Genomic DNA, 20,315 nt, shown 5'->3' with positions numbered 1-20,315 from the left:
TCGTGAACTGACCAGTGTTATAGTACCGGTCGAAGTAAACTACCAAAAATGTCTATGGGCTGGCTTGTGGCGATGAATTTTTGACCCGCAAGTGCGATTGATACGCCACAGCAATGCTGCAAATTGTATTTCATATCCGTTTATGTATTTACGAGCAGCGATAAGAATGACTTCCAAATATAGATATGACTTCAAATGAGTCATTTATAGATAAGTCATGATTGATATAGACACTAGCCCTCCCCATTGTTAATTCTGTGCTCAGCCCTTATTTTGTACATTTTTCCCAACTCTAGGTATTAAATACTAAAATAGCAGCTGATATTACATCGGAAACGTCCGTGTGACAACAAAAGCGTCCATTATGCGGTAGATGTCGTCAGACTTGAGTTTAACCCCCTATCTTACCGGACATTTAGGATGGGGACCACTTTGAAGTCAGGGACCACTTTGAGGTCTTCACATACGTACTATCGTGCCATATGCCAATAACGAACACTGTATCGTCTTTGAAATCAAGCAACGTATGACTATCGAAACATGTTATAGACGGTCGATATTGCTATTTACGAGTTACGTCATGTCAAAATACTTGCGCAAGAGCCAAGAGCTGGCTGGTCTCGCCTGCCAGACCCCGTAATCTGCTTCTCTGCTCAGCACGCGAAGTGCGCCACAAGCGACTGCTAGTAAATATAGGTTGCGCTTGAAGCTCGTGGTTTTGCCACCTATGGCGCACTTCGGGCACATGGCAAATGCAGGGTCGAGTTTTGCTTGCTTTGTGCTTTCGTTCTGAACATGAATCACCCTTTGTCTCTTCTAAGGTATCTCACATTTGATGATACCGTAAACGCAGGTCTGAGCTTGCAGGATAAAATGAATCAAATGATATATTATGTTTCTTGAACAAATTCTTTTCCGTCGTAAGAGTTTTTTAAACCTAACAACAAGAAAACTGTATCACTTATTGATAGTTTTCTGATAAAATCGGAAATGAGGGGGTGAAATTCAAGTTGCCTTGGTCATGTGTTGATCTTTTGTTGGGGTTGAATATTGTGAATGCACAAAACTTCTTCATTGGTAAATTTCAACATTTTGGTCATACAGACACACTTGTTCGTGTCTGTAGCTTCTTGACATTTGTTCAACATTTGGCAAGTATGTGAAAAACCACGACTCACGTCCGTTAATTTCAAAAGCTGAACTACCAATGGCATTACTCAACAAGACATGAGAAATACATCAGAATGGCTTTATTGGAAAATCAAAGAGAACGTGTAAAACCTTAATTTTAAAGAGTTTATTCTTTTAAATCCAACTGAGATTTACGTTTCTTTGTCGATAATTTTTGGAAAATGTCCTATAATGTCCTTTTCGTTGAAATTTACCGAAGATGAAGAAAGTTTCAAAATCTCGTACAGTCATGTCACTGAATATGCATTGATTTTTTCAAGTTCAAGAGGGCTTCTGAGGAAAAATAATGTCACAGTATTCTGAGAGTTTTTCCGGTGTTAAACATTTTCTATGTAAGAGCAAAAGGCTTTATACATGTACTTTGCAACACTTATAACTCTTTTGTGTTTAACTTTCTCTCCAGAGTGGACTTGAGTGAGTGACCTTAGTTCGAGACGCTCCTCGGTTAGACCATTAAAGACAGAAAGCACTGTTTTAAGAACAATACTGTTAGTATAGGAGTTAACCTGTCGAAATTTTGCAATAGGGATGGAAAATCTGTCTATACCCCTTTCGATATTCACGCTACATAAAGCTTGATTACGTGAGTGAATGAACTTAGTTCGAAACTTCTCAGTTGGCTGAACTATGAAAGAAAGAAATAAAATGTACTATATGAAAATAAAAGAATTGTATGCATGCGGATTTCTTAAATTCCATTCAGAAGTTCACGAGTAAAAGACATTTGAATACTAGAGTATAACATCACGCGCGAGTGGACACGAACTAAACGAACGTGGGGAAATAGGAAACTGCTCCTTGACTGATATCATACGAGCGTCGTTACTGGACGAACCATCCTACGGCGGCTGCAATCGTCAATGGAATCATCACGTACCATCCAACGATATTGGCTGAAGTGGCACCTAAATGAACAAGGGGATAGGCGATTGAGAAGAGATTAAATAACCCTAAATATTCATTGGATCGTGTTCAGAGTAAGATAATACTACCCAGTCATCTTATTTGACTTCGTATCAATGTTTCTGTTTGATATTATGAGTTTGATTATATTTTGATTATGATTAATCAGAAGTTATGGGAAACGATGATATAACCGTAGTTATTCAGATGTGATTAATATTGGAATTGTTAACCTGCTTGAAGAGAATTTCGAATACTGCGATTTGTTTTCTTTAATTAGTAATGATTTTCATGGAATGATGATTTTGATGACGATTAAGCTGACAGTACGCTCTACACGCGCCGGGATTTACTGACACATGCACAAATATCTCTGTAACATCAGACGTAAAATGCAAAACGCCGATTTGGTATGCAAGTGGCCAGGAGCGAATACGAAGCTACCGTTACAGAAATAAATCTGTTAGATAATTTTACACGGAACAAGTTGATGCTTAATCATTTTTTTCAGGATTGTGACAGCATTTCAAATTGGTGCTACATCTGAAATATCCTTAAAATAATATTTTAGGCTCGATCATTGAGATATTTCGTCAATTGCGTCATTAATTTGAGTAAACGGATAACAAACAAACGACCGTGACGTGTCTGAAATAAAGAGATTCCTCATTCGGTGAAAAATTCTTGTCAACCTCACCTGAGGTGGTGCAGCCGTCAAACGGTGTGCAGGCATCATTATCCAACTTGTCCTCAGCGTCTGTCGTCCGATATATCACACAAATATGTGTGTAGTGTGACGTGCCACTACATAATTCAGGTGTCAGCTGTATAGATCCGCTGATGGACGTTGTTGCGTTTGGCCAAACGTCAACAGTTTTGTTCAACACCAATGGCATGCGATCTGATTTATAAGTTGCATTTTCAAATTCTTCGGCGTTGGTTAGGAACACATACGGAATGGCAGTATAATCGGTCGATGCCGTCTTAGTCTGAGTCTGACCATCTTCTAAAATGCTTACCGCTTCGTCGTAGAAATTCTCGATTTCAGAAACGACGGTCACGCCTGCATTTATACCTTCTACGGCAAACTTTGTGATCTTGTATAGGACATCTAAAGCCGTTATAACTATATGTGATGGTAAAACAAAGGAGATCATCTCAAGTTTTCGACGTCGTCGGAACCCCGGCCATTTTAAGGCAACACAGGCACAGGTTACCTTTAAAAAAAGCTTAAATTTTGCATAGGTTGGCGGTGAAGAAATAATGCACTGGCTCGCGACAATGATTTCCAATGGCCATGCGAACATGGCAAGTGGGCCACAAATACTGATTCACAGCTTTATAGATTTCTGCATGCTGTCTGTGTATTATAATTGCTGACATTTACCGTGCGATATCATCATGCTTGCTAAGCGGAGAAACTAAGACACCGATTTTGCGAGAGCATTGCAACCCCTGTTGGGAAAATTGCATATACAATCATATCCCCTCGAGGGTGTATGGTAATATGAGGCTGCATTCACAAATACTGGGAGGGGTTGGAGGAATTCTAGCCGGGACTTCAAAGTTCTGGATGTAGTAGAGGGAAGTGTGAAACTTCTGCATTTGGTATACAATGGCATCAAAAACATTGTAGTTCCCTGTTTTTTCATATTCAGATTCCACCATTTTGGTGATCCAATACAAATATCATTGTAATGTTATGTGATTGCTCTAATATCAATACTAGTTAAACACATTCTGGAATCATATTTTGCATTTAATGACTTCGATTAAAAAAAAAACTAAGACAATATTAATACCATTGAATTTGCATAAGAAAAACAACAAGTAGGTCTATAAATGTTAATAATTTTTTTCAATCTTTCAATTTATCAACCGCAGTTTCATGTTATCTCCCTAGAGCATGCTGAAACACAAAATTCAACTCGTCAACAAAGCCTACACATGTTTAAACTATTGTTGATGTTAGATTCCAGACGATATTCATTTGTACATGCTGTGTTGGCAAGCTGAATTCAGGACAATTCATGATCCTTCAGCAATAAGAACAAGAACCTGATTTATATACTTGGCAAAAATACTGCCAATGATATCCAAGTTAAGTCACTTCCACCAGACATGCCACTGGAATGATGAAAGAGTAGTAATAATAACACTGACAGAACAGCCACTTTTACATTGTCTCAGTATGTAAGTAATTGAAACGCAAGATTTTTGTCAGTTAACTTTTTAATATCAAACAATTATCAGTGTACCCCAATTTACACAACAACTGTGCATTGCGTGGTAGATCACAGAACCTCACTGGTAATGTTAACCATTCATTCCAACTGTTGGTGAAAAATCAAAAATTGAATCTGTAGCCCTGACATATCCCTTTAACTCTTACAGTAATGCGTTATATACAGAACAGAACAAAATAAATTGTTTGAAATCTGTCGTGTATTGGAAGTTCTGTATTTATAGTCATGTTCTAAAGGTACTACAACATCACAGTAGTCGTCCCAGGCCCAGTGACATACCTTTAGCACAGAGCACTGTATACACTGTGATTGAAGTGCATATATATGCGTCTCTGTTGACACAGACCAGTATCACAGGGCTGTGTCAGGGCCTCCACAAGGTAAATGACGGAGATTTATTACTTTTACTTAGTTTTTTCCTATCTATCTATCTATCTATCTATCTATCTATCTATCTATCTATCTATCTATCTATCTATCTATCTATCTATCTATCTATCTATCTATCTATCTATCAAATTTACCAAACGCTTAATATCCAAACTAAACAATGCCACGAGCACTCTGACTAATAATTAAAATGCTCTCTGAAAGAGGTTTCACCGTCTTTTTAAAGTTTTTGTCTTTTGAACATCTATTAATTGTTACACAGAACAAGCATCTTAACCATAATAACAGAAGAAACTAAACCATGACTGAAACCACAACTTAATGCCTCGAAAAAACGGAATACGAATCACACTTTCTGAAATATGGATGTCCAATTTAGCGATTTTACATACTGATGGTAGATTGGAAATGATTAGGAAATCAGTTTTAATTTTGGAATAAATACATTAGCCATAACAAGTTAATAGGATGTGAATGATCAGTAGCTACACGAAACTTGATATTTTTCTCAACAGTTTTATTGTATGTATCAACGTAATTTTTTCTTTGTAACATTTTAAAAATAACATGTAGCTTGTTAACACTACTTGAGTATGAATATACAGCATATTAACATTTCAATTTCTGGCTGCACTGTTATGCAACTGCTAGCAACAAAAATGTCAATAACATGTGTACATATCGTATCGATAAGCTGAACCGTGAATATTTAAACATGGGAGATCGGTCGTAAACCAAAGTGTGGAGATACAAAGACTAAAACTACTGTAAAAAGATATCAAAAGCTTAAGTTTAATACTGTTTACTTAGAGCGGGACTTGAATAATTTTAATCATGGAGAGGGATCGGATTTCAAATTAGGTTAGCGAGAGGGAGTTAAAATGGCGATTCCTCCAGCCCTCGCCCCAATTTTTGTGAATGCCTGAATGAAATAAAAGCTTAATCTCTCTCTCTCTCTCTCTCTCTCTCTCTCTCTCTCTCTCTCTCTCTCTCTCTCTCTCTCTCTCTCTCTCATCTCCTCTCCACACACACACACACACACACACACACACACACACACACACAGTCACACACAACAATGTGTCGGTATCAGCTGGAGATCTCAAAGTGAATATTGATTAACTTACAGTTAAATGCTTGGCAATCGTTCATGCACACTCCGAAAGCTATCAGCAGCACCAGTGTATATTTGACTCTAAATGAAATTACAATTATATGATAACGAAAATAGATAAATACATGAACCAGAAAAAATAAAAATCAGATTCACGTAAATTCCATCGTATGTCAGAGTTTACTGAAAAACATCGCTGACGAAACTGGCACAACCTGCCATTAGTACCAAGAGATACAACTTCATGTAATCGAGCTTCCTCCTTATCTCTGTTTGAATACTCAATAGAAACTAAGATTGTCTACCTCATATTTTGTCCGTAAACGCAGCAATGTATATATCTTGATCACTGTCACAAAAGTAAGAAAGAGAAAAAGAACAATTATTGTATACGAAAGCAATAAACTTTTGCAAAAGTTGACATGATAAAAATGTTTTTCATTAGGTGACCAACAAAGTGAATAAATACATAGCCAGAAAATTTAGACTTAACACCATTGGAACTACCGTAGGATAATTGGATAGTGAAGTAAGGTATACTGTCACCTGTTCCAATTTTGCCACAGTTACCATGGAAAGAGAAACTAACCAATCACAAATTTAAGCGGGTGGCCGCTTTTTAAAAATAGCGCCCTCACATATGCATTTTGAATACAAGGAACGCCCCTTTGACCATATATGGGCATATTTAGATTACAGGTGACTGTGCAAGTGTAAGTTCATCTGCTTTTCTCTCCAAGTTATACATGTTTTTTAATGAGTAATTTGTAATATTGAAAAATTCAGCTTTGTAAATTTGAAAAAATGAACATCCGATTATCCCGAATTAGTTCCAATCATGTTACTTTAGAAAAATACACTTCAAGTTATGATAGCCATAAAGGTACAATGCGACTATGATCAGCACAAAGGGTTTTCAGTCCCCAATCTGTGGCGAGAGCAACTAACCAATAGACAACACATATGCTTATGTGAACATTAACCACCATATCCTCTCGCTAACATTCATAAATTATGACAAAAATGAAAAATTACGAAAACTATTGAAAGCATGTTCGGATATTTAAAAACGTTTTTGTTAATTTTTAACGACGATTTTCGGTTAGAAATATGTATAATATGTATTCTTGGGAAACAGTCTGTCATATCTCGTCTTTTAAATACCATCCTGTTCTTGTCGTCGGCAATTGGTTGACAGCAAAGTTTTGGCCAGGGCATGCAACTGTCTGGTGATAGAGTTGGACTTTGACCAGAACCAAAATGACCATGCGCGAAAAGGTTTCAAGATCCCTGGGTCGTGTATTACTGTAGTTTCGAGACACCCAAACACGCCCATGCTCTAAAACTATGATGAAAGGTAGCGGTAGACAAAAAGTATGTGGACATGGGTGGGAGGGGGCTGCCAGTGGCGACTTGAACGTTCACGTTCCTTCTGTTCTTTTCAATGCAAACTTTGATTTCGCGTTGCATCGTATATTTTGTTTTTCTGAATTGGTTTTATCCACGGTCACTCTCTGGGTTGTTACCGCAACGACCATAGTTATTTTATGTGTGATGCGTGCATCGTTTAATTGCCGTAAACATTGCTCTTCGAGTAGCTTATGGCGAAGCGTAGTCTTTGTCACCTTTAGTAAATCTTACTCGAGTATTTGTTTTTCTTTGAGAAGTTATTTTTTACTATGGTTTGTGAGCGATTAAGATAGAAAAACGCATTTCCATTAGTTTGTTCAAAGTCATCCTGGTAAAAATGAGGGTCTTTGGTTTATTCTTCCATTATGACTGACGATTGCCAAATTATTGTCATTTGGCACGCCCATACAGCTATGTACGACCACACTACTCGCGAGAGATCAGAGACCCTTGAAGACTGTAGGTCGCATTTCTTAGTTTTTAAATTTAAGTCAAAATTTAATTGCCCTTCTAGTATTTAACATAATTTTCTTAGTTCTACAATATGTCGTCTTCGAACCTAACGTATTTTGAAATACGCGTTACAATGTCTCACATCACAGAACAAGTCGACAATTAGATATTATTCCCCAATATTTTTCTTCGTTCAGCGAAGGAAAATACTCGTGACGTAATGACCGTGTCACCACGAGTCGAAGACGAGTGGTGACACGGTCATTACGTCACGAGTATTTTCCGAGCTGAACGAAGAAAAATATTAGGGAATAATGTACTTATCACATGCACAAGCCAAGAATTCGTTATTTTTTGCAAAATAAAATAAGTTTTCCCATGACGATTCCGCGTTTAAACTTTTGAACTACTTTAGGAATAAATATCAGTACGCGGTGCACAAGTTGTCAATCATTTCCAGTCGTCCGTCGTGTGCGTTACGCCGTTAGCGCTCGCGTTCGTTCGTATGTGGAGCAAATGACAGCTCACGGTATACATGTAGGCTACCTTCCGTAAAGTTATACTCTATTTCAAAGATAGCATAGTCCTAGAAATTGATCACAGACGAAGATACGCTATTTTTCGGGAACAAATATCGACTGAATCTCGACGGCGCGAAGACTGTAAACGTCGCGCCAGACCCTGTTTGCAATGCGTACAGAACCCACGGTATACGCGACCAGCTTCGAGTTCGTTGTTGCCGCAAATTATTCACGTAATTCCTTCGGAATATACAGGCGGTACACTCTTGTGTTTACATTGTTAGGATTATTAATGTCGTAGTCTTTGAAAATATCGATTTCATTACATGACTTTTGATCGTGGGAGAAACATCGGCCGCAATGTTTGTTTGTTTACATATTTACGAGCACACCGAAGATCGACAAAAAAAAGGTCTGACGCACCAAAATTGATGACATAGACGCGGGTTGTCGTGACGTAAACGACCAGAGAATAAATCCCGTATTTTTTGTTCGGAGACGACAAACTTGGCTTGTGCATGTGATAAAGAGAACTACATGTGTAATTATTCGGATATATCGTTGGGGGAAAAATTAGCCCCTCAGAGCCGATCTTAACTCCAGGTAAATTCGAAAATTTAGAACGCTATTTATATCGGGCTAAATATCATAATTATCGGACATATCGCTGGAATAAATTATTTTTAACACCTCAGAGGCAATCTAAACTCCAGCTAAAATAGAAAGTTTAGAATGCTATTTAGATCGGGCTAAATATCGTAATTTAACTGTGTCTAACTGTGTCTTTTCGTGTTTACCTTACTTAGTTGCCATTGAAAATACACAGAGTTTTGAACAGGGACATAGACACAATTCCGCACCTAACTTGGGTGTAGTCGCACCAAGATACCTTTCAAGTTTTGCGTTTTCTGTTGTTGGGGGAGTCCATTTTGATTTTGATTTGAATGGGTGCTGTTATGATTTTCTACTTTTGACTGTATTTGTTGAAATCACAAAGTAGTTATTTTCTGTTTAGGGTTTGTTTTGGTATTGGAATACGTTTTATGCCTTTGCCGTTTGCAAGCTCTGTTACTTCATTGTTGGTCAGTATTTCTAACGGTACGTTTTTTGATGAAATCGTGTTTTGTAAGCTTCTCCTTCAGTGACGGCTGATATTTCCTAAGTGCATTGTATTTGTTTTGGTGTTCCGGATTTTTTTCATTTGTGTGTTTTAATGATTTGTTGAGTTTTCGTTCCCTATTTCTGTGTTCTGTTCTCTGTCATTTGTATTGCTTTTCAGTGTTCTCTTTTTGAAGTATGTTGTGCCCCTGAAAAGGACAGTTTGGTCAGTGGTTTTGAAGCTCATTAACGTGTTTGTGGTAGCGATTTGCCTTGTTCATGTTCCTGTTCCTATTTCAACGAACTCATTAACGAGAAGTTTAACTCTTTTCCCCTCGTTTGTGTCGCTTGATTAATGGACTGAAATATATCGGTCTATTTTCTGCTCGTTTTCGTTTCGATGAACCGATTAGCAATTGTAGGTACCGACGAACCTCTCGCCACTTGTTGAAGAAACTGGCATTTTGCCCGTAAATTTATCTGTAAGCTGCGGGGCATCAACTCTTCGTCCAGGCACTCTTCGTCCAGGCACCTTTGGAGTGATACAAGTTTCTGTTCGATGTTATTTAAATTTAGTGTACAGCAGCTGCAAAAAAATTTTGACTTTTTTTTCAGTTGAACGAAACTTTTGCTGCTGACCTGGTCTTTGGTGGGTATTGGTACAAAGATGAAGAACAGAAGGTCTGGCAGCGCGTTATTTCTGATATATTAGTTGATCATAATTATGTATAATTTTACATCGGAAACACAAGAATATAATCAATTAGTTACTTGATTTTGTGTCTACACGATCAAGGAATCTCCACACATAATATTTATACAGATCGCTTAGCAGAGCGGGAAAGCAAAGAGGGTGTACTTGCTATTGAATAGAATATGAATAAACCTGAGTGACTTTATTAAGGAAGCATTTATTTAATATCATTTTCGCCGAAAATTAGCAAGGGTTTCAACGTTTTTCATACAAAATATTTTTTTTGAAAATTGATTGAAGTATTGCTGTATTCATTTAACATTTAAACAAGCTGAGTTTTTAAAATATTCGTGAGCGAAAACGGCTTGAAAATCTTGCAAGGAGCTCGACAAAACCACTTATATAATACTAGACTAATCAACAGGTAGCTTGACCTTCCTCGGGCGTTCGCGGTAGGTACTTGATGTTGGTTTGCATTCATCCTTACCATCTACGCTGCCAAAACTTAGATATTAGACGATATTATCTATTTTATCCAAAAATATCCGATAAAATAAACAGTATTTCTGGCATCAGCCACTTTCCCAATCTCTAATATTAGCCCCTAACTGAGAGAACTTTGATAATATTATCCTATAATGCCTAAGGTGCCAATGTCGCAAACCTCTATCCTCGAAATTTGTCTACTGTGTCCACATGGAAAAGCGAGTTGAATTTGCCTCCGCTTCTGCTCAATAATGAGCACAAATTCCTGTGAAGTTGTCGCTTTCGCCTTGAATGACACCAACGAGGAAGAATATTCACCGATATTCCAAGCCTAATCAAAGTTTGCCCCCAAAATTTCACCGTGCTTTGCCTACCCGGGATAGGAGATCAAATCGGCCATATGGTACAGCTGTGGTGTTTGGCGGGGAAGGAGCAGACAAGTCGGGCACAGTCGATGACGGTGTCGTCGGAATTTCATCTGTACGTTTATAATAGACGTACAGTGATGACGGTCACTATAGGGAAAAAGTGCGTGACTAGGGCGAGAAACTGACGCTTTCTCGCAATCGGTGAGAATCTGTTCTTATTCTCACTGCTGTCAGTGAGAAAATTTTAATCTCCACTGGAGATTGGTGAGAAATGCATTTCTTGGCGAGAATCAAGTGTGAGAACAAATTCTCACCGGTGAGAATGGAAATTCTCACTAAGTACAGCGAGAATTGAAATTCACTGGCGAGAATCATCAAGACTCGCCGTTCATTGGCGAGAATCATAAAGACTCTGAAAGGCGAGTCTTGATGATTCTCGACAGTGAATTTTAATTCTCGCTGTACTTAGTGCGAATTTCCATTCTCACCGGTGAGAATTTGTTCTCACACTTGATTCTCGCCAAGAAATGCATTTCTCACCAATCTCCAGTGGAGATTAAAATTTTCTCACCAACAGCAGTGAGAATAAGAACAGATTCTCACCGATTGCGAGAAAGCGTCAGTTTCTCGCTCTAGTCACGCACTTTTTCCCTATAGTGATGACGGTGGCATCGAATAACATGGATAAGGTGTATAATACTGGCAAACAGGTTGGCAGCATTCTATATTGAGCTGCCTGCTGCGGTGTTTGTTCGGTTTATGCTGTCCCAGTTTCACTGAAGCTACCATCTCGATTGACTAAGGAAGTCTGTAGCTGCTTAGCCAGGAAACGTGATACCGTGCCGTTCAAGCTCTTCCTGTACAGGATTTACTCGAATTCATCGTTTGTTACAAAAAGGATACAAATTGAATCTTTTTTTGATTTGTGGAATTGATTGTAACCGGACGTGCAGCGTGCTCTTAAACGTTGGCTCATTTGGGCCTAAAGTTCGAACATTGATCTTGTAGAACATCTAAAGCATTATGGGAAATATATTTACTTATTGATTTGAAATGCACTGGAAATAACAGTTTTGAGGTTAAAAGGTTCTACGTTCTACTCACGACTTCAGCCCTGACGAACGACATCGGACCACGGCCGACTCAATAATATAGGTTGGTTTTCTGGCCCAAGACAACAATTTAGACGGCGTAAATTGACATGTAGCAGTTCATTAGTATAGTAATACAGTAATGCTTTCGATAGTCTTATTTTTCGATTGACTTCTATATTTGCTTAGATTTGCTTTTTTTGTACCATGTCTGTGATCTTCACCCATTATCTTGTTTCACTAAAATGTGGGACGGCTGTGTGTTGACTTAATCAATTAATCCGCTGATACGACAGCCGATTAGCAAGTTTGCAATGTTTGAGGAGCAATTAAAGCGGTATGTGCACAGGTTGGAGAGGAGATAAGGACTAATAAGGGCTAATAAAGAAAGCAGTCACACGGTTTGGACTTGAAAACTTTATTTGAAATATCACAGTCAAAATTAATAAATTAGATTAAACAAACCATTGCACAAAGAACCCCACCGACCCACGGCGACTGACTGCTGTGACCTGTGGATAAACCATCGTATACATGAGAATTAAAAAGGTTCCGCCCAGTGTATGCAAATGGCTGCGTCATCAGTAATCCTCCTATTGTGCGCCGACGGTCATGTAACTTCCCGTTTAAGGTGTAATGGAAACAGTTTCACTTTTAAATATTATTACGCAGTTTGGCCATTTCACCTTGTAGAAGGGGTTTTGTGAGACTTTAAGAGCGAACACTTTAATTATTAAGATAGCAACACATACTTCTACCATTTAAAGCCTATTTAAATTTAATATTAATTATAATTCAATATATATGGTGAAAGGTGTGGAGAACATTCAGTGAGATGGTCGAGAGAATATGATGAATTTAGGGTGTGAAATGGGTAATTTCGCCTGTTAAATCATAACCTAAGCCCAAGCTAAGTCCTTCAAAAATTTGGTTAAACTCGAGCTAGCGGGTTTTTCACCATCATCTCCGAGAGTGACTATCTATGAAGCATCTACGAGTGGCCGTGCTAGTCAGGTTGTCTCTGAAAATATATTTTTAGACGTCCCATAATATGCCGATTTCATTACCTTACAAAGGAATCTGTGAGCCAAGCAGGGAAAATTTGACGAATATGATTGAAAATGTATTGTACAAGTCTTTGCTGTACGAATAAAATAATCATAATCGCAGTTATCACTCACTTGTAAACGATCAGTCAGGTTTCAGATAGCCAGATCATCCTACTGTAAGCTTGACATCTTTAATTCAACAGAAAGTGTATAGAGGTATACGCTCTTCTATTGACAACTTGTGTAGTGATATAGACCATCAAACTTCAAACAGAAAATTGACTTGCCCGGATTACCAACTGAGAAAACAGGGTCAGTTCTCAAGAACTAAAGGATTACAATCTCACGGGAACGCTCTCTTTCAAGACGTACTGTTTGTCAGTCCAGTTACCAAGAATGCGGATCTCCAGTGTATGTAAGACCTTATAGGTGGAAAAATTTACGATGCCCCCCGCAGGTTTGTAAGGAATAGCAACCGTCCAATTAAAAGAAACGACCATCATGATAAGGGGTTGGCTTGAAAATAGGGGATATCATACAATTCAGGAATAAATATATATCACTTCATACATGTGATACCAACAGTTGCAGCGATGTTGTCTTAGTTGGATTTCCCCTCATGTCTTAATACTAATATCAGTAAAGTTATGCATTTTATTCGGAATTGAAATGCACGCAACCCTTCTGACGAGGACAGGGTGTTACGTTCTGGTAGGTACATTTGACCCCCAGGCACTTCAGCGTACTCGTGGATGGACTCTGTCACTCAGTTAGCATGCTAAAGGAGGCTTTTGAATGACTCGTTGCTTCGAAGAATGCGCCAAACGTACTTATAGTCGTCAAGGGTTAGTTAATAGGAACTGTTGGGCATTTCTGTATGCAAGCAATGCATGACTCTTACACCAAAAACAACGAAAAATACTTCCCCTTTCCTTTGATTGTGAATAAATCATTTGTCACTCAGTTAGCATGCTGAATGAGGCTTTTTGAAAGACTCGTTGCTTCCAAGAATGCGCCTCTTTCACTTACGAGGTGTGGCTATTGTCGTCAAGGGTTAGGGACAAATGCTCCATAGACAATTTTCTATGCAAGCAATGCATGGCTCTTACACCAAACGCAACGAAAACGACTTCCCCTTTTCCGAAAAGCAAGGCATATTGGATATTTTTGTGGAAAAAGTGAAAGTATTAGAGAAATTGCTACGATTTTTGCATATAATGAGGGCAAATCGAATAAGGTGAAAAGGAAAATTAAGATGATAAATTTGACAACACCAAGCTAAGGAAATCTGAATGAAATAAAGACTGAAAGTAGTAATTGAAGCTAAGATAGCAATAAACTGAAAGTACAGCTAAAAGCTTTGAGAAAGCGACCACAAAATACTACCAAAAGTGAAAATGAAGTTCCAGCTAAAGTATAACTACTGTAAACAAGCCATTGACTTCTACTGACAAATTTCCGATTACAAGCGAGACTATTTCATTGTCAATGACTTGTTAACGGTAGTTATACTTTAGCTAGAATTTCAAACTTAATTTTCTATAGTACTTATCAGTCTTTTAGCAGTACTTTCAGTTTCTTCCTATCTTAGCTTCAATTACTACTTTTAACATTTATTTCATTCAGATTTCCATAGCTTGGTGTACAAATTCGTCATCTTAATTACTATGAACTTATCCTTACACTAGATTTTATTACTTTTGTTGCTGATTTTTTTGGCCTCAGTCTCTGTTGTTATACCTATTAACCCCGTTTTTTTCAAAGATTCACACATGAGATACCCAATACAGTTCACTGTCGTTTCATTCGATTTTAGCTAAGGCGAGGCTAAAAAACCACGTGTACTGTCTACGGCGCCCACAGTAGCTGTGTTTAGCATGCGATCGTTTCCTTGATTCACAAACACTTGTATTTAGAGACAGTCAGCTGTTATCAAATATACATACATCTATAGGCAGTTCACATATAAGGCGATCCGTGTTAAAAGCTGAAGTATAAGGATAGAGGCTCCACAATTCGACTCGTTTTGATTCAAGTAACTCAGAGCGTAATTGACACTCATAAGCGAATTGGCTGAGATTCATACCACCAGGTTACTGTTTGCCGCACTAGAACTATGACTGTTAAAGTTTGAGTAATCAGAAACTGTTTCAAGTGTTTGTGAAAGTACAAAACATGTAAACGCTCAGTACATTTCAAGGGAGCGTCGTAAACTGTAGAAGTGGCCATACATAGTTTGTTTATATGGACTCTATGTATTCCAAAACAGCGAAGCAAGAAGGGTTGTAGGTTGTAAACCACAGTAGGATGAAACTGTAGGATGTTCTGCTGCCGCATGTGGAGAATAACTTCATTTCGAAGAAGGTTCAAGTGAAGAGTGTACAAGGCTGTCCCGTGTGCATCAGTAACGTTTGACTGGCTGATCGGATAACGGACACTAATCAGCTAGAACAGAACACTAAGTGCTTACAGTTGCTGATCGGACTGTGAAACTTTGCCAGCATAAAACCAAGTGCCAACTGGTAACTCTTTAGCTTTGCTAGTTTAAGTTGTTTTGCATAAGAGTCTCAGTATTATTTGTAATGTCAATGGGCATATTTTCATGATTGTTGTTCTATTTCAATACTAGAATTTAACATATCATCTCAGTGTGTCATGTTGTAGGCTTCTTTTGTAAGTATACAATAATGACAGAATTTTTTTATTAGAATATCCATACTCGTAAATTTATTAATAACAGGGTCTGAAGTACAACTGCGCGAATGTGGCATAAAAACTGATCACCATTCAGAATTTGAATGCTGTAGGGCACTTTTGTAAGAATACAATAATGACAAATATTTAATTTTATAAACAGTATTCATAAACATAAATTTATTATTTTTTTACACTCTTGCTACTACTGATAATGCTTTGTGTCCCTGTGGCAGGGCTAGAATAACGGCTGACATTTACGATCTGCCTTCTCTCGTTTCAAGCTAATTACGCCAGCATGTGTCAATTTAAACAACGGTCAGTGTATCTTAACTTCAAAGTATGTTCAATTCGCGGGACAATTTTTGATACATTTTGTTACAATGTAATCTTTATTGACTACGTCGGACTCCCTTTGCTGTCTGGAATGGCGGCGGTACATGTCATTGCGCATGTCTGCACCACATTGAAAATTATAGGAAATAGCCAGTATTTCCTATGTTCAATTTACGTCAGCCTGATAAATAAATTGGGCAGAGCGCTTGCCCGATTTCTGCCACGCAGCAGCACCTTTATGCTTAGTTCGAAATGACAAATTTCTATTGGAAATGGAAAATAGAAATTCGGGTATATTTCAATATGCGACAGATTTTAGCTTACCACAAAAATTAACAAAAAAAATCTATTTTCAAGTTCCTTTATTGAAGTCTCGCTGTACATGTTGAAACAGGTTGGCCGCAATTTGTCACGGATTCCTTTTATATAGCTGCACTGAATCGGCAAAGTTAAAATATCAATAATCTAGAATCCTTTCCCAATATCAGCAAATATCATCAGATATAATTCCAATTAGCCCAACAGTAACCCTTGGTTCGAGTGTTACGACTAACGGCGAACGGCCCCTTAGTTAGCTAAATAATGAGAGTTTAATAATAATTGAAAAGCTGATAAGCAATCGTTACTTTTTGATAGAGGACCAGTGGTTCTGCATCATCAAATAAAGTTCCTTATCTAAAGCAAATTCGTCAATAGCAACATGCATATACTGTGACTGATACAAACACGATTTGAACTAATTTGGGATAATTGAATTTTCAGATTTTTCAAGTTTCTCAAAAGCGTTAAGTGCAATTTAGCTGAATGTTGCAATACTGAAAATTACTCATAAAAACAAGCGTGTAATGTAAAAGAAAAGCAGATTAGATTGCATTTGTAGATTAAATCGGCATTACTTCACCATCCAATTATCCCAAATTAGTTCCAATCGTGTTTACATTATATAAAATAAACAGCGACTTGCTGGTACAAACCTGTACGACGTTATCATATCTGTTCTCCAGCGCAGCAGCTATTATCTGCTTCCTGTTTCGTTACTCTTTTGAAAACCACCATAGTGCGTTATTGTTTTAGAGAGTTCTTCGGATTGATATGATCTGCGTCTCACGGGCTTGTACTTTTAAAGGTAATGTATGTACACTAACTATCTTTCAAATTTCGCCCAACAAAGGTAAGATCCGATTCAAAGTGTTGACGACAATGATCAACACATCCATCCTACGCGACTTAAGTTCAAGACTAAATCCCAATCAAATTAAATAGTTTTTTACTCTGCAGCGAGAGCCGATTATCAATTCAAAAAAGTAGTATGAACACGTCCTGAACATAAGCCAAAGCTTCAGAGGTCTTACTCAATTCAACACTATCCGTCTCTCTCTAAGGACAGGGGTTTCACCTCAGTTATTCTTCCTTCGGTTGGGCCTTGGATTCCATCCTAACCCTAATTCCGGGGAATTCTGCTCTTTTCCCAAACTTTTGGCCTCGCAGGATAGATCTGTACTCAAGGTAATTGTGTGACCTTACCTCAAGGTCACCAACGGTCGTACGCTTGGCTGCTCGACAGAAGGGGCAATCTCCTAAATTTTGTTATGCTAGTCCACGCGTTAATTTGCTTCTTTTTTATTTCGAGAGGTTTGACATCAACAGTGATATTGTCTCCCGTTGATATAGGAATAAAGCCTTCACTAATTACTTTGCCTGTTTTTTATATTATTTTCATTCCTATATTGCATAAAAATGTCACGCAAATCGCTGTATCGTTTTTTCATAGGGTGTAAAGCCTCAAATACATACGATTATATATCGACGTTGACTGATATACGCCCGTTCAATTTTGATGTGAATAGTTATTGAACTTTTTGTTCTTATCCTTCTTGTTCTCTGAATTAAATGCAATTTGTGAATAAATGTACAGAGGCGCCGAAGAAAGATAACATACGTGCTTGTGCAGATTAATCTACTCCTTGACCACAAGATGTTCTGTTAGGGACTCTCTCATTGTAATCACGTTAATCGCTGTCATGGTTCATGCTTGGTATGATTGTCTATCATGATTGTTGTTGGTCGTGTTCGAACGCAAAATCGAACGAGCTCTTGATCTCCATAAACAGTGAAAGCTTGTAAGCCTTTAGTTACACCAAGTAGGCCAACTATAGCTTAACTATTGAGATACTATGGCAACACAAAAATGTACCTGTGAAAACACTTATCTTATTACAACAATTCTCCATTGACTTCTCAGACTAATACGTAGTCCATCATGAGGCCATCTACGACACTGATTGTGCTATTTATGGTTGTCTGTGCAAGTCACTGTTTTGACCAGTACAAGGTTGGCAACTTCACAGATGCCCATTCGAAGGGATTTGAGCATATGGCTATTCATATTAATGGCGATGTTTACGTCGGCGGTGTGAACAGTGTCTACAAACTGAACAGTGATTTGAAGCTGCTCTACAACCGATCAACAGGACCAATTGATGGTGTAAGCGATAACCATAACAAGATTCTTGCCATCAATTTCGTTGCCGAAAATTTAGTGGTGTGTGGAAGTTACCTAGGTGTTTGTGAACATCGTCGTGCAGAAGACCTATCGTTCGTAGAATCCTCAGATACATATGTTGCAGCACAAACTGCCGACGATTCCACTGAAGGCATAGTGGCACCTGGCTATGATGACGAACAGATGCTTTACGTCGGAACAACCAGTACGGGACTTGGTATTGGTCGACCCCTTGTCAGTGGGAGGCAACTTGATAGTTCAAATTTATTCAGATCGTTCGATTTTCAAACGGAAATACATATTTCACATGATAGAGTTCACCATGACTTTAGAATCAAATATTTGTTCACATTTCCGCATGGACATTTTACTTACTTCGTCAATACACAGCAAGTAGACCCGTCAAATCCTTATTCAGAACGCGTGTCGAAAATAGCTCGAGTTTGTCACGATAGAAGTTCGTCCTATTACGAATCGTTTACTGAAATAAGATTAAAATGCACCAATAATGACGGATATGTCATACAAGCTGCTTATCTTTCAAGACCGGGATCGGATTTAATCAATGAACTATCACTCGATGATGAAGACGAGATTCTGTTCACGGTATATACGAATGAGGAGTCCTCATCTGTGATTTGCATGTATAAAATGGAAAACATCTTAACAGCATTCTCAGAGGCCGTAGAAAAATGTGTGGAAAATGACGAAGGATATCACACTGTCTATTATCTCGACGGAACTTGTGGCTCTTCTTTTCGGGTAAGTTTTACGGATATATGAACTGAAACATGTGAGATGAATTGATAAGTGCAGGATTTAGCCTTAAGCATAGCTCCTCTGGAAATCTAATAGGCTATGATTATTATAATGAGAGGAAATAGTTGATTTAAAGTGAAAAAATGTACATACGAATTTATCAGGCAAGTTTTTGAACGTACTTTAAAAAAGATGATAGACTGAACTAAATCGAAGAAAAAATATACATTTGTAGGAAACAAAGAACAATTCAGGCAAACAAATGATTGTTGATGAAGTGAGTTAAAATGCTAAAAATGACGAGTGCACTCCAGGGTTTTCTGTAGACTGCGCGATTGCGCAAATTGTGCATTTCTATATCGTCTACCTTGAAAAAGTTACTGACAGTGCGGAAATCGCGCACAAAACACAGCAAGCAAAGACGTCCACATATACTGATATACGAGGGTGACCCAAGCGCATAGTGTAGCGAACTGTGTGCATCAATGATGGGATTTGGGGAAATTCCGGCTTTAGCATTATGTAGGCACGCGTATCGCAATGCAAACAATCGGTTGATCGGCGCGCGGGTATCGGTGCATATTTTCATGGATTCAAACGTCCAAATTCGGACCTAAACGTGTCCAAGGTAACAAATATGTTAAATTTTGAGTCGGGGAAACTTGCGGATGACAAATGGACGAAAGATCGAGAGCAGCCGAGCACATCACAAGATGATATCAATATTAGTGCGGGTGCTGCATGCGATGTAAACGCAACTGACTGGGTGACGATAGAATCGATATCGAGGAAGCCCTTCCTAGGAAGACAAAATGAACACTAAAAGTGACTGCCCCAAAAATGTCAAGTCTGCCCCTAATTTTAATGAATGGGGCAGAAAGTGCCCCTTTCAATGAACATGTATAGAAAACACTAGCACTCAATCATTTGTTACGGGATTCCAAGACGAATATTGCTAATTCTGTTGTTCAATATTAAATGGGGATTACCACTGGCCTAAAAGCTCTGA

General features: G+C 38.2%; 1 protein-coding gene across 1 annotated transcript; it reads right to left on the bottom strand.

Annotated features, from left to right (window-relative positions):
• Positions 1-464: 464 nt before the first annotated feature.
• On the bottom strand, positions 465-13,442 carry LOC139140093 (uncharacterized). The gene is made up of 5 exons (XM_070709111.1): positions 13,302-13,442; positions 6,150-6,193; positions 5,858-5,925; positions 2,792-3,220; positions 465-2,096 (listed from the first exon to the last, which is right to left on the bottom strand). Exons 2-5 carry the CDS (start codon positions 6,152-6,154, stop codon positions 2,014-2,016), a joined length of 585 nt encoding a protein of 194 aa, XP_070565212.1. The 5' UTR covers positions 6,155-6,193; positions 13,302-13,442; the 3' UTR covers positions 465-2,013.
• Positions 13,443-20,315: the final 6,873 nt, after the last annotated feature.

Source organism: Ptychodera flava, chromosome 9 (genome assembly GCF_041260155.1).
Source record: "Ptychodera flava strain L36383 chromosome 9, AS_Pfla_20210202, whole genome shotgun sequence".
Classification (NCBI taxonomy): Eukaryota; Metazoa; Hemichordata; class Enteropneusta; family Ptychoderidae; genus Ptychodera; species Ptychodera flava.
This window is presented reverse-complemented; position numbering and strand designations above follow the sequence as displayed.

What these genes read in the sequence shown, in the direction of transcription:
- LOC139140093 (XM_070709111.1), bottom strand. An exon ending in CGATTGCCAAGCATTTAACT is followed by an intron (nt 3,221 to 5,857) that starts GTAAGTTAATCA and finishes CATCACATATAG; the next exon opens with TTATAACGGCTTTAGATGTC. An exon ending in TGACGGCTGCACCACCTCAG is followed by an intron (nt 2,097 to 2,791) that starts GTGAGGTTGACA and finishes TTGTTCATTTAG; the next exon opens with GTGCCACTTCAGCCAATATC.